The 14,296-nt window shown below is 39.2% G+C and overlaps 1 protein-coding gene across 4 annotated transcripts in view; it reads left to right on the top strand.

Moving 5' to 3' along the window:
• The window catches only part of UBE2H (ubiquitin conjugating enzyme E2 H), a 132,151-nt gene that overhangs the window by 68,405 nt on the left and 49,450 nt on the right, over nucleotides 1-14,296 (top strand). For 2 of the 4 annotated variants that reach the window (XM_007524196.3, XM_007524195.3), the window contains exons 2-3: nucleotides 1,610-1,686; nucleotides 3,087-3,161. In XM_007524196.3, coding sequence (XP_007524258.1) covers nucleotides 1,610-1,686; nucleotides 3,087-3,161 — 152 coding nt within the window. The remainder of the gene's footprint in view (nucleotides 1-1,609; nucleotides 1,687-3,086; nucleotides 3,162-14,296) is intronic. The other 2 variants (XM_060196551.1, XM_060196552.1) reach the window with 1 other exon arrangement.

Genomic DNA, 14,296 nt, shown 5'->3' with positions numbered 1-14,296 from the left:
ACATTTATTTATATATTAGCATTAACTCTGGTCTGTTTTTTAGCAGAGAGTGACTGGTCAGGAAGAATTTAGTAAGCTAGATCATGTATGTGTATATGTGCCATTTGACCAAGTGAAAAATGAGGCCAACTTTCCTATGTGAATGCTGCTTGAATCTTTTTAGTGTGCATATTATTAAAGTAGTTTTCATTTAGAAAAGAATGGTCTGAACTCAGCATAGAATAATTAATTGTATCACCTCTAGTGGATACTATTCAACACCTATGAACAAGGACTTTTACCAGTGCTGCTGACCCTTCTGACAGAGGACTGGAGAGCCAAATAGAGTTCACACCTTTAAAAATCACCTTTTTCCTCCTATACAAGAGATTGTATAAATTTTTTCTGTTAACTTTCTTCTGTAGTAGTATATGTAATTAAAATGTTATTTGCACACTGAAAATCAAGATGAGACCAGTCTGTTTTATTTTTATTTTACATCAGAATTTAAAAAAAAAACAAAAAAAAAACACCTCCATAATTCCTACTAATGGAATCTAACTGATAAGAGATTGATTCACTTTCAGTAATTGTATCTTAGCAACTTAAGGGGGTGAAAGTCTCAGAGACAGGTAAGAGTTTAAGGAAAACTCAGCAGTGTTAACGCTCTTGTATTTTGGTGAAGAGGGTAAGAATAGGTGAAAATGTGCTAGGGAGGTAGCCTAAGATTATACACAAATAATTTAATGTCTAAGGTGCCAGAGTCTCGGGTTCAATCCCTACAACCACCGTAAACCAGAGCTGAGCAATGCTTTGGTTAGAAATAACAAAAGTAAAATTTAATACTACAGACAAGATTATAAAGAATTTTTCCCCAAATCTTTTGCATTTGGTAGCCACTTGTAGCAAGATTGTATCATCATTTTGATTATTCCATAAACTGAAGTGAAAGTTATGGGCATTTTTCTTGGTAAACCTATAATTTTAGGAAAATAATATCTCATAGTTCACTAAAATACATAATTTGCCTAAGGATGTGACTAAAAGAAGTATTAAATGCTAGATTATGGTAAAGAATTATTGGGGAAAAAAAAAAGAAAACCAACAAAAGAAGAAGAAAGCCAAGTACCTATTTGATTTACACATATACAAAATGAAGTCTTGGGCATATTAATATATAGCGTATATTTTACAGAAATTTTATGGGGTGGTGGTTTCCCAACTTGCCAGAGACAACAAAGGCACATTGAGTGAATTTAGTCTAAGCTTACAAATTACTAAGTAATGGCAGTTTTGGGATTTGACACCAGGATTTCTGAATCTCTAGCTCATGCATACTTGTTTCACCTTTTAAATTACCTGAATTATTTTTGACATTATTAACACTGAAATGGCCTCTCTTGTTAATGCTGTCAAGTGGGTTTTTGTTTTAAGATCTATTTTAGAGAGAGAAAGAAACTACAGCATTGCTCATCTCCGGTTTATATTAGTGCTGGGGATTGAACCAGGGACCCTGGAGCTTCAAGCATGAAACTATGGTGTGATATTGCTGCTTGTCTCCCTGGTCTTTTTCATTATTAGTTCTTTTAGGTAGCATAAAGCCTTGTAATTTCCTTAACCTTCCACTTAGCATTGAGAGTAAGCATGAGGTTACAATCCTGGGAGGACTCAATGAATTTGTAGTGAAGTTTTACGGACCACAAGGAAGTAAGTACATGTGTTGGTATGTGATCTTTTATTGTAATCTTTTACTCTGTTCCATAATACACAATGAGGCTAGTGGAGACAGGTGGTGGTAGATAGCTTTTGAGAAAAAGGTATCATTGAACTTTGGAAGCACTTAGAAAGTCACACTCATAATTGTATGGGTTTTCTGTGGTCTCACTAACAATATTACACATGAATTGCGAATTTTGGGTTTTGTTAAGGATTATTTAGGGAAAATACTTTTTGACTTGTTTTTGTTTGGGGGTAGGGGCATGAGTTAGATTAAAACAGAAAGCTGTTGCTTACCAAATAATTAAATAGCATTTAATGTTTCAAAGAATCAGGCAGCTGTGAGGGAGAAAATGTTTGGGGTGTATGTGTGTGTGTGTGTGTCTACATTAAGGCCTTAGGCCTGTGTGATTCCACACCCAAAACACTATTATTTCTTTAAATTTTTTTTTGCCCCCAGGATTATTGCTGGGGCTCGGTGCCTGCACCACGAATTCACTGCTCCTGGAGACCATTTTTTCCCCTTTTGTTGCCCTTATTGTTCCATCATTGTTGTGGTTATTATTGTTGTTGCTGCTGCTGTCGTTGGATAGGACAGAGAGAAATCGAGAGAGGAGGGGAAGACGGGGAGAGAAAGACACCTGCAGACCTGCTTCACCGCCTGTGAAGCTACTTCCCTGCAGGTGGGGAGCTGGGGGCTTGAACCGGGATCTTTACGCCAGTCCTTGCACTTTGCGCCACGTGCGCTTAACCTGCTGCGCTACCACCTGACTCCCATTTCTTTCATTTTTACCAGAGTATTGCTCAGCTCTGGCAGAGTGAACTTGGGACCTTTGGTGCCTCAGGCATGAAAGTCTGTTTCATGATGATACCGCTATTCCCCTGCCTCTCCCCATCCCTCCATATAGATAGATGAGAGAGAGACCACATTTCCCCACTGCTCATGAAGCTTACCCTCTGTAGGTGGGGGCCAAGGGCTTGAACCCTGGTCCTTGTGCATAGTGATGTGTGTGTTATACCAGTTGCACCACCACATGGCTCCTTATTTTTCCTTCTAATTTCAGAGAAGGAGAAGACACTACAGCACCACTCCACCATTCCTGGAGCTTCCCTCGGTGCTATGTATGCTACTCCCATAAGGCAGAGGGGCCTCTAACCCAGGCCTGCATGCTTGGTAAAGTGTGTGCTCCACCGGGAGAGTGATTTCCTGCTATGGACTTTTAAAAGGATTTTAATCTGAATATGGGGTGCCTGATAGTTGTAATAGTGACACGTGATGTGAGTGAGTTAATCTGCAAGGTTTTCAGGAAATTAGGATTTAATGTTTAATTTACACTCAGATTCACTAATTTAGAGACACAGTTCTAATGTTTAACTTTTTTTTTCTTTAGCACCATATGAAGGCGGAGTATGGAAAGTTAGAGTGGATCTCCCTGATAAATACCCTTTCAAGTCTCCATCTATAGGTATGTAATCACCCGTGTTCTCTCCATAAAGAATTTTCAATTCAAAGGGAAAACAAAAATGCACACCTTACAGTTTGTGGGAGGTAATCAATTCCAGAAGTAGTTACTTAAATGAAATTCTTCCTTTGGGGGGACTCTCATTGTGATAGGAGACACTTAAATACCCCTTTGCATGATTCTGATAACTATAATTCTAGATTTTTCCCTTTTTTGAGGTTCAAAGAAACAATTTTAAGACCCACTGTTCACTATAAAGCCACCAGCACTAAAGCACACATAACCTTCAGTCTCACTAATATGTTACACTGTTGGAATTTTTATTTTATACTGTCAAATTCTGTCACTTAATAATCCTCTCCATTTCCTATTTTGCTTTTTTTTTTTTTTTGTCTCCACTCTGTCTGTGGATTCCTTGCAATGAAATGAACCTCTTCCACCCTCTCCACTCCTAGTCATTTTAGCCCTCTAAACTGCAGGAGAAAGTAGAAATGAAATTTCAGTGGGATTGTATAAAGTGTCACATTTCCCTCATCAGTTTCCCTCTGTCTTAATTGGTGATATTATTAACCTGTCATCCCCATTAAGACTTAGTGACAGTTTAAGTACTGAAGGTTGATACCTTTAAATATTTTGAGATTGTAGAATGGTAGTAATTCAGCTTGCTAAATCCAACTTTAGCAAATTTCATTCTGTAGATGACTTTAAAAGATTATTTAAAACACTGACCAATTTTAAGAAAAAGATAATAAAACTGGGATATATTGAGCATTCTCTGATGGTCATACTAAAGGTTCAGAGTTGTCAGAATTCAAACATCTTTTTTTTAATTAGTTTTTAAAAATATTTATTTATTTATTCATTCCCTTTTGTTGCCCTTGTTTTTTATTGTTGTAGTTATTATTGTTGTTGTCATTATTGGATAGGACAGAGAGAAATGGAGAGAGGAGGGGAAGACAGACAGGGAGAGAGAAAGATAAGACACCTGCAGACCTGCTTCACCGCTTGTGAAGAGACCCCCCTGCAGGTGGGGAGCCGGGGTTCGAACCGGGATCCATACGCCTGTCCTTGCGCTTTGCACCACGTGCACTTAACCCACTGCGCTACCGCCCGACTCCCAAGAATTCAGACATCTTACTACTGTTGTGAACTTGTCTTTAGAAGTGATGCCTGGGGCCGGTGAAGTGATGTTGTGGTGCACCTGGTTAAACACACATGTTAAGATGCGCAAGGACCTAGTTCGAGCCCCTGGTCCCCACCTGCAGGGGGAAAGCTTTGTGAGTGGTGAAGCAGGGCTGCAGTTGTCTCTGTCTCTCTACATCTCTATCACCCCCTCCCCCTTAAATTTCTGGCTGTCTATCCAATAAATAAATATAATTAAAAAAATTTTAAACAGAAGTGATACTTGTCTTCTTATAGTTTAAATGCCTCCACCACTGTTGTTAAAATTCGGGAAGGCTCTGGCCGGGCTAGCTTCACGGGCGGGTAACAGAGACGACCAGACACACGGCTGGGAGGGCTAGAACAAGCCAATGTAAAGCATACGACACACCACCCAAACTTTAAAATAATGTTTTAAAAAGAAGTAGACTAGAGTATCAGAGATTTCTCAGAGGTAATGTAGGCTTTCATGCCTGAGATCCCACAGGTCCTAGGTCAACTCCCAACAATACCATATGGCAGAGTTGAACAGTGCTCTCTCCCTCTCCCTCCCTCCCAGTTAGAGTCTTGGTGGCAGGGGGTGGGGTGAACTAAAGACATTCTGAGCGTTCTGCTTTGGTTCCAGGCTCCCACTCTTCTGTCTAGGGTAAATCAGACAGAAAAGTTAGAAAAATCAAAGATTAATTCAAAATTAAATACAGTGGTCTCTCCCCAAACATAGAGGTTTTTTTTGTTGTTTGTTTTTGATTTTTTTTTAATGTGCATCAGCGTTTTACACTCTAAAAAATCCTACAAGTTTCTATAATTCCTCCTCAGCCAACTCTTGGTACTCACGTTAGGGATGAATTGGTTTGCCTCTACTACATTGAAAGAAGATTCAGTGCTGTCGTCTCTTTCACTCTATCTTTAAAAAAAAAAAAAGCTGGTAATTTCTTCTTAAGGTCTCTTGAGTGAGTTTTCTAAACTCAGTAATTGAGAAGATACTTTATGGATAATTAAATTGGAAATTTCCCTGTTGGCTCAAAGGAGTTTGAGAGTTGTCAGGTGGTAAATAGGAAGGGCCCTTGAGATGTTGAGTCTTTGTGATAATCTTTGAGTACCTCTGACTTAACTATCTAGAAAGGTGGGTAGTGACTCTTTCACAGTTCAGTGTCAGTGTGGCGCAGTGTGAGTTTTCACTCAGATTGGGAAACTTTGCTTGGCTTTGTTCTTGTGCTTCCCTATTCCCCACACATTTCTGAATTGTAGGTGTTCTTTCTATACAAGCAGTTAAAACTTGGTATGTAGTTGAGTGGTATGATCTTTAAGCCTTTACCAATTGTTCATATAAATCCAGATAAATTTTACAAATAACTATTTACTTAAAAACTAAAACCTGGGGGAGTCGGGCAGTAGTGCAGTGGGTTAAGCACGTGGTGCGAAGGATCCTGGTTCGAGCCCCTGGCTCCCCACCTGCAGGGAAGTCACTTCACAGGTGGTGAAGCAGGTCTGCAGGTGTCTATCTTTCTTTCCCCCTCTCTGTCTCCCCTCCTCTCTCCATTTCTCTCTGTCCTATCCAACGACGGCAACAACCACAACAACAACAATGATAAAAAACAACAAGGGCAACAAAAGGGGGAAAAATGGTCTCCATGAGCCAGAGGATTTGTGGTGCACCAAGCCCTGGCAATAACCCTGGAGGGAAAACAAAACAAAACAAACAAACAAACAAAAACACTAAAACCTGGCATGCTGAATCTCATTTTGCTACTCTAAATTATTAGTGAGAGAGAAAAATGTATGGCTTGTTAAAATTAACAGTAACTCTACAGAAATGCTATTAGATATCCTATAGCAATGCAGTTGTTTCAAGGCCATGGCAGTGCATATGTTACTATGCACAGGGTCTCAGCTTCTAGCCCCTGGACCCACCTGGAAGAAAGAAGCTTCACCGATGGTGAAGCAGTGCTGCAGTTGTCTCTGCCTCACTGTATTTTCCCTCCCCCTCTCAATTCTTTCTGGTCTATCAAATAGAAGGAAAATAATTTTAAAGTGTTATTTTCAAAAAGAAATGTAGTTATTTCTCAAATTTTGTCTTAGGGCCTTAGGGGCCAGGTTGTGGCACGTCTGGTTGAGTGCACACTTCACAATGCGTAAGATTCGAGGTCCCCACCGGCAGGGGGAAAGCTTCATGAGTGATGAAGCAGTGTTGCAGGTGTCTCTCTGTTCCTTGCCCTATCTAACTCCTCTCCCCTCTAAGTTTCTCTCTGTCCTAACAAATAAGTAAAAGTTAAAAAAAAAAATTAAATCTTGTCTTAACATACTTTTCCAGGCATTACAATGGTTTCATTGTAAATCACAAAATAAAAACATCTAAATTTTAGGCATTATTAACTAATAACACATTCCCGTGTCTTTTCTTAAATCAGTGGTACAATATGAAATTGGTTGGGCCAAATGTAAACTAACCTAACTTCATAATTTTTCCATTTGCTTTTCTGTGTACTTTTAGAACTGGTAATAGCTCCAAATGTGTGCCATCTTCTCTTAGGGAAGTAGATCTAGTTGAAATATTTGTACAAGCTGTCCTTGTTTCCTCCAAAGGAACATTGCATAAGAGTTTTAATCATTTGTGTGGGGTGACCCATTTTCAGGTCATCAACAATGTAATTACTGTTGGAATGTGCTTTAAACATTTTCAGAAGTAGGGACTTACTTGGAATATAGTTACTGAAATATAGTTGTACAACTATACAGAAATGCAAGGAAATATGAAAAACAAACTAATATTTTTAGACCTTGCCACTATAATGCCAGACAAGCATACCCTTTTTCCTGAGCTGAATTTTGAGCTCTTAAATATTAAGATGTGTACATTTTAGATGAAACATCTTTAAATGCAAAGATCTAAAATTTTACTTGTACCTCCTTGTTTGATTTTGGGGTTACATAATCTAAATTTTGTTTTTTCTATTGTATAAACCCTCCATATCTATAATAGGAATGTAACAAAGTCCAGGTGAGCAAAAATAAGGAAACTTTTCAATGTTTTCTAATCATATCCTTCAGTAGGTATAATTATTTGCACTGAGGTACTTACATTTACAGGGGTTTTTTTATTTAAAGGTGCACCTGGTTCAATGCACATGTTACCATGCACAGGGTCCCAGGTTCAAATTCTTGGTGGTCCCTCTCTTCCCCCCTCCACCTCCCTTAGGGGGAAGGCTTCAGGAGTAGCGAAACAATGCTGCCAGTGTCTCTCTGCCTCTCTCTCCTGCTCTCTGTCCTCCTTCCCTCTCAGTTCCTCTCTGCTCTCTCAAATAAGTAGTTTTAAAAACCAATTTTTGGGGCCAGGTGGTGGCACGTCTGGTGAAGTGCACACTGTAGTGTGCGAGGACTTCAGTTCAAGCCCCTGGTCCCCACCTGCAAGGGGAAAGTTTCACAAGTGGTGGAGTAGGGCTGCAGGTGTTTCTCTTTCTCTCTCTACTTCCCTCTCCCCTCTCAATTTCTCTTGTCTATCAAATAAATAAAATTTTAAAAGTTCTTTAGATGCTTAAACATGTATACATATATATACATATGCATATATATAATCTTTGGGTTAGCCTTCGAATGCAGGTTTAGATTTTAGTAGTTATGTGATTACATGAGCTATAACTAATAAAAGTCCTTTAAATAAATATTTTTATTTTTTTTCTCCAAATAGTAATAAATCAAGCTCATTTCCTTTTTTGAAAAGAGGAGTATAAATAGACACCCTGAGTGGTTATAAATTTGTTCTGACAATGCTATCGTTGTTTCAAACATCTTAAGCTTATGGGGGGTTGGGGTACCTTCTCTTTGAATATCATAAGTGATGGCAAACCATGATGCTTTGAAGCTGAATATAAATTTTTGAGATGGTTAGAGGTTATTTAATTTCAGAGAATAGAATGAATGGAAAAGCTGATAATATCAATTGACAAAATGATAAATGATTTTGAAATTGACGTAGACTTAGGGATTGTGATTTTCTTCTTAATAGGCCCTATAAACACTTTCAAAGAAATAGAAAACTCCTTTAGTTAGTTGTAACATCATTGAAAGACTTGCATAGCTTTCCAGAGATAGTTCTTTAAAATGAGTTACAGCTGATTGTTCAGACTGTTTCCTAAAATATCAAACAGTGCCTCAGGATGTCACCTGTGTGGTAATTGGTCAATGGACCATTAGGAAAAAGTGCTTTGTACCCTGATACCTTTGACCCTGAGAGTGATACTCCTTTGTACTGTAGTCTCTTCATTTCAAAAACGAGGTACTGCAATTTTGTGAGCTCTGATACTGACCACATATTAAACACTCAGGCAGGCTGATGAAATAGCTCACTTGGGTAGTGTGCTGCTTTTACCATGTTCTCAACCCCGGTTCAAGCTCTGCCCCACAGCTTCAGTGTTGCGTTCTCCTGCACTCTCTCTCTCTGCTGCCTTTCAAAATCAACACAAACTGTCATGCTAGCTTCGCAGGCGGGAGAGAGAGACGACCAGGGACTCATGGCTGAGCTGGGAAGCAGTATCTCTTTATTCATGAGCGGAGATACGCTTCAACAATCTAATCTCTTCTAATCAAAACACAGTTTTCTCCTGCATCTCTACTAAGACGGAAGAATCAGGAACAAGGAAGTACGTAGGATAGGAGGTGGGGAGAAGGAAAAAGCTCGAACTAGTGAGGATTAAACCAATGTCCCGGAGGCAGTGGGGTTTTTAGTTAACAGTGGGTATGTAAATAGAATACAGTGCCAAGCAGGGGGGATTAAACCAATGAAACAGAAGGGGTCTTAGAAGCAGGATTTAGAAGCAGACCAACAACAAACGCACACACAGGTTATATGGCGCTATGCTGTAAGGACTTTACAGTTTAGCAGAGAGGGTCAACATAAATGATTACTGTGTGTGCTTTACTGACAGTGTTTAGTTTTTTAGGAGAGGTGGGAGTCAGCTTCTCAATTTATTTACAAGAAAAATTGTGTTAATTGATAATTTGAGCTGTACAAAGCTTCAGCAATGTAAAGTGCACACAAGGACTTTAGGAATGCACTTGTTTTTTCTTCTGATCTTTTGCTAGGATGGAGAAAAACAGGAGGGAGAGCTAGAGGGAAAGATAGACACCGGTAGACCTTCTTCACCACTCATGAAGTGTCTCCCTTGCAGGTGGAGAGCTGGGGCTCGAACCTGGGTGCTTGTGTTTGGTAATATGTGTGCTTAAGCAGGTGCTCCACTGCCCAGCCCCCAGGAATACACTTTTAAGGACACGGGAGATAACTCACCCACACACTTCACTGTTATATAGTCCAGGACCCAGGCCTGAGTCCTGGTCACCACACAGGTACACTATGTAAAAGGAAAGCTTCATGAGTGGTGGAGCAGTGCTGTGACCTCTCTTTCTCCCTCCACCCCCCTTCTCTGTTTATGAGATTGAAAGGAGAAAAGAGAATCCACTGGGAGCAGTGGACTCACACAGGCATGAAGCACTATAGTTGCAAGCAAAAAAAAAAAAAGAGAATGGGAGCAGGTAGCGCAGCGGGTTAAGGGCAGGTGGTGCCAAACTCAAGGACCGGCGAAAGGATCCCGGTTTGAGCCCCCAGCTCCCCACCTGCAGGGGAGTCGCTTCACAGGCGGTGAAGCAGGGCTGCAGGTGTCTATATTTCTCTCCCCCTCTCTGTCTTCCCCTCCTCTCTCCATTTCTCTGTCCTATCCAACAACAATGACATCGATAATAACTATAACAATAAAACAAGGGCAACAAAAGGGGGAAAATAAATAAATAAATAAATAAATAAATAAATATAAAATTTTTTTAAAAATGAGAATGTACTTTCAAAATCTAGGTAATCCCCAGTCAGTGAAAAAAAAAAAATTTTTTTTTCCCCCAGTGCAAAGAAAGCCCTTGCTACAGAGAGGACCATAGTCTCAGATTATCTTTACAGCCTTTATGCACGTATATTCTCACCCATTAAGAAAAATGCTTTTGTCCTGGAAAAGGATGACAGAGGGGGTTGTATTGTTATGTGGAAAACTGAGAAATGTTATGCATGTACAAACTATTGTGTTCACTTTCAAATGGAAACATTAATCACCCAATAAAGGGGGGAAAAAAAGAAAAAAGCTTTACCACTCAAAGAAAACTGACCTACAGTTTTCTGTAAGGGTGAAAGATGAACAGTTTTACATATAAAGAATATAGAGCATCCAGGAAATGGTGTACCTGGTAAGGCACACAGCTTCCTATGTGCAAGGCCCCAAGTTCAAGCCCCGGCACGTCATGGGGGTGCCATGAACAGCAGTGGGCACATGTACAGATGATGGAGTGTTGTTGAGGTGTCTGTCTCTTTCTGTCTCTCCCTCTGTCTTCTTTCTCTCTTTGCCTCTGTCAAAACTTTAAAGAATGAAAATTGAGCCTGCAGGGCCAGTCAGCATTATCTCACAGGTGCAAAGCTCTGAGTTCGTTCCCTGGGGCTAAATGGGGGAGGGGGAATAATACAGAGCAGTTTAAAAAAATCTAATAAAGGTTTCATTGGCTATAAAATGATACCATCTAATCCAAAGAATAGCAGCCAGAGAATGAGAGGAGAGGGCTGGGAAGATAGCATGTTTCTACAAAAGACCTAGATGCCTGGGTCCCAGATTCAATCCCCAGTATTACTATAAACCAGAGCTGAGCAGTGCTCTGGTCTCTCTCTACTTCTCATTTAAAAAATGAGAAAACATTTGTCATCAGCAAAGGTGTTACGATGTAGTAAACCTAGCAATATATGAAGATGAGTGACTATCTTTTTAATGATTTTACGTTAAAAAAATCAAATTATCCTAAATAGCTACTCAGAGATGTTCACGGAGATTGTCTAGGAATGGATATATTATGCTATTTTTTAAAAAAACTTATAAGTTGTAAGCATCCTAAATGACCCAGTTGAAAACAAGAATTATAGTGCATTTAAATTGATAAAATGTTTTTGCAGCTATTACTCAAGGTTTTAACACTATCTTTGATGGAACACAGCAAAAGATAATATAACAGTATTATGTAGTCTAACTTTTTCCTCATGCAAACACCAAGTATGAATGTAAACATATTAACTGTAGTTATCTGTGGCTGTTAAAGAGACCGAAAAGCATACTTGCCCTCAATTTGCAGATGTTGCACACATTGAATATTTTTTGAAAGACGGTAAATGCACATCTTTTGACTGTCTTCTCTGTATATTTGATTCTGTATTTTCATTGTCTATTGTTTGAGAAAGTCAAGTTATACTTGGCCAGAATCCTTTCCTGGTAGCTTGCACATTGTCTGTTGACTCCCATATTTTCCACCAGCCTCCTTTTATTCCTTTAAAAAGTACATGTTGTTCTTTTTACTTTGTTTTCCCTACTATCTAGTTTATTCGATCTTGACAGTCTTTATATTTTTAAAATGTGATTATTCACTTTTTTTTTTGCTCCCTCCCCCATTTCCTTCTTTTGGGCTGTTACCTCAAATAATTCATATATAGATTAGGATGAAGATAAGTTGTGTGTGTGTGTGTGTGTATAATTTATTTTTTAAAATTATATATATTTGTATAGGATGGAGAGAAATTAAGAGTGAAGGTGGGGAATAGAGAGGGAGTGAGAGAGACCAGTGCATCAGTGCTTTACCATTCATGAAGAGCCCCTCCAGCAGGTGGGGATTGGAGCTTGAACCTTAGTCCTTGTGCATCATAAAGTGTACACTTAACCAGGTACTCCACTGCTTGGCACCATTGGTCCTCTCTTTCTTTCTCTCTCTCTCTCTCCCTCTCTCTCTCTCTCTCTCTCTCTCTCTCTCTCTCTCCCTCCCTCTCTCTCCCTCCTTCCCTTCCTTCATTCCTTTCCTTTCTTTGCCCTCTCTTCCTTTCCCCCTCCCTTCCTCCCTCCCTCCCCCTCTCTCTCTCTCTCTCTCTCTCTCTCTCTCTCTCTCTCTCTCTCTTTCTTTCTTTCTTTCTTTCTTTCTTTCTTTCTTTCTTTCTTTCTTTCTTCTATAGCTACATATGGACTTGCATCCCAGGAGCAAGCTTTCCTTTGGTGAAACTAAAGGTCAGAGCAGGATTCTGGGGGCGGCGGCAACCACTTAGTGGCTTATTGAATGAATATTGGTAGGATGTTGGCAGGTGGGGGGATGGGGAACAATAAAGCTCATTCTGCAGTGACATTCCATGTCATTAGCACATAGCATGAACCAGCCAAACCCTCTTGAGTGAACAGAGACAAAAGGTAAATGACCAGAGGCATTTACAGTAGTCCTTTACAGTTAGCTCAAAGTGTCATCTAAGGCATCTTCTTTTTTAATTTTATTTATTATTAGATAGAGACAGAAATTGAGAGAGTGGGGAGGAGATAGAGACCTGAAGCACTATTTCACCACTCATGATACTTTCTCCCGGCAGGTCAGGTCCTTGCACACTGTAGTGTGTTCACATAACCAGGTGTACTGCCGTCAGTCAGTCATAGAATGAACAGACACACACTTTGGTTATAGGATCGTAATCAGACCTCCACTGGTGCTTAAGAGAAATTATCCTTTTATCAGATTGGTCTGGCATTATGAATTTATTTCACTATAATAAGAAATTGCCCCACAATATTTTGGGGATTGAGTTTTATAGTATTGTATGGCTAAATTAGCAAATGTAATTAGCAAATAATAAAATTAGTAATATTCATCCATATGGAGTTTAGAATATTTATCCTTTTACCTTGTTCTTTTTGGGTGGGAACACTATAGGAAGTACTTTATTAGGAGCTAGTGTCAGTAACCGTATTTGACTAGGGATGAACTAGATTTTGAATAGTGTGTCATTCATAAAAGGTTTTGCTTTAGTCACTTTACACAGGTCTACTGGGACCACTGTATTTCCACAAATAGGAAATAGTATGTTGTATTTTCACAAATAGCATTTATATTTCCATAAATAGGATTCTTAAACTGCGGAAACAAAATTCCATTAAGATCATCTATATACTTTTCTTTATTAATTTATTTTATTATCTATATACTTTTCTATTTTCATGACTTTCAGTCTCATTTTAGTTCCTGCCTCAAATTGTTATATAATTGCTGTATTACTGATCTGTGCATTTATCAGAGATTTTATTTCTGTGAAATAGAGACCAGAGCACTGCCTGCACTTTCAGGTACTCAAGCCCTGTGCTCTAGTGCTGAGCTCTCTTCGTGGCCCTTATCCTTAATAAGTTTGTATAGAATAAGACCCTAGTAGTAGGGAGATTCTGTTTAAAACAAAAAAAAATAGTTAATGCTGCGAAACTTTTGTTTGAAAGTTGGTTTCTGTTCAGAAAATAAGAATTTTCAGAATAGAATTTTTTTTTTAATTGCCATGTGGGTTATCATCATTGGGGCTTGGTACAAGCAATATAAATCCATTGCTCCAGACAGCCGTTATTCTGCCCCCCCATCTTATTTGATAAGACAGAGATTGAGAGGTGAGGGGGGATAGAGAGGGAGATACCTGCAGACCTGCTTCCCCACTGCAGGTGGGGAGTAGTGGAGGGAAGGGGTTCGAATTTGGATCCTTGCACATAATACTATGTGCACTTAACTGGGTGTACCACCACTGCCTGGCTTCCCAGAATGGAATTTTTAAAAGTATTTTTCTGGCAGAACTCAGTTTCTGAGAAAAAGTACATTTTATCCATTTCTTCTAATCATCTCTACAAATTTATTGAGGACCGCCTGTGTACAGGTACATTGTTCTAGTTGCCAGTGATACAAACGTGAACAAAGTTGGGAAAGAGCAAAATTTTAAATGATGGTTTTAGGCAGAAAATTGATGAGCTAGGATTGACATTATGGCTACCTGAAATTAGGTATTCAGTAAGGACCTCTTTGACTAAATTGAAACTAAGGTTTACATGAAGAAAAAAAAAAAAAAGATCTGGGAGTTGGGCGGTAGCCCAGCAGGTTAAGTGCAGGTGGCTCAAAGCGCAAGG

Source organism: Erinaceus europaeus, chromosome 8, assembly GCF_950295315.1.
Source record: "Erinaceus europaeus chromosome 8, mEriEur2.1, whole genome shotgun sequence".
NCBI classification, from domain to species: Eukaryota; Metazoa; Chordata; class Mammalia; order Eulipotyphla; family Erinaceidae; genus Erinaceus; species Erinaceus europaeus.
Note: the sequence above shows the minus strand (reverse complement) of the source record. Positions and strands in the feature narration are given on the sequence as shown.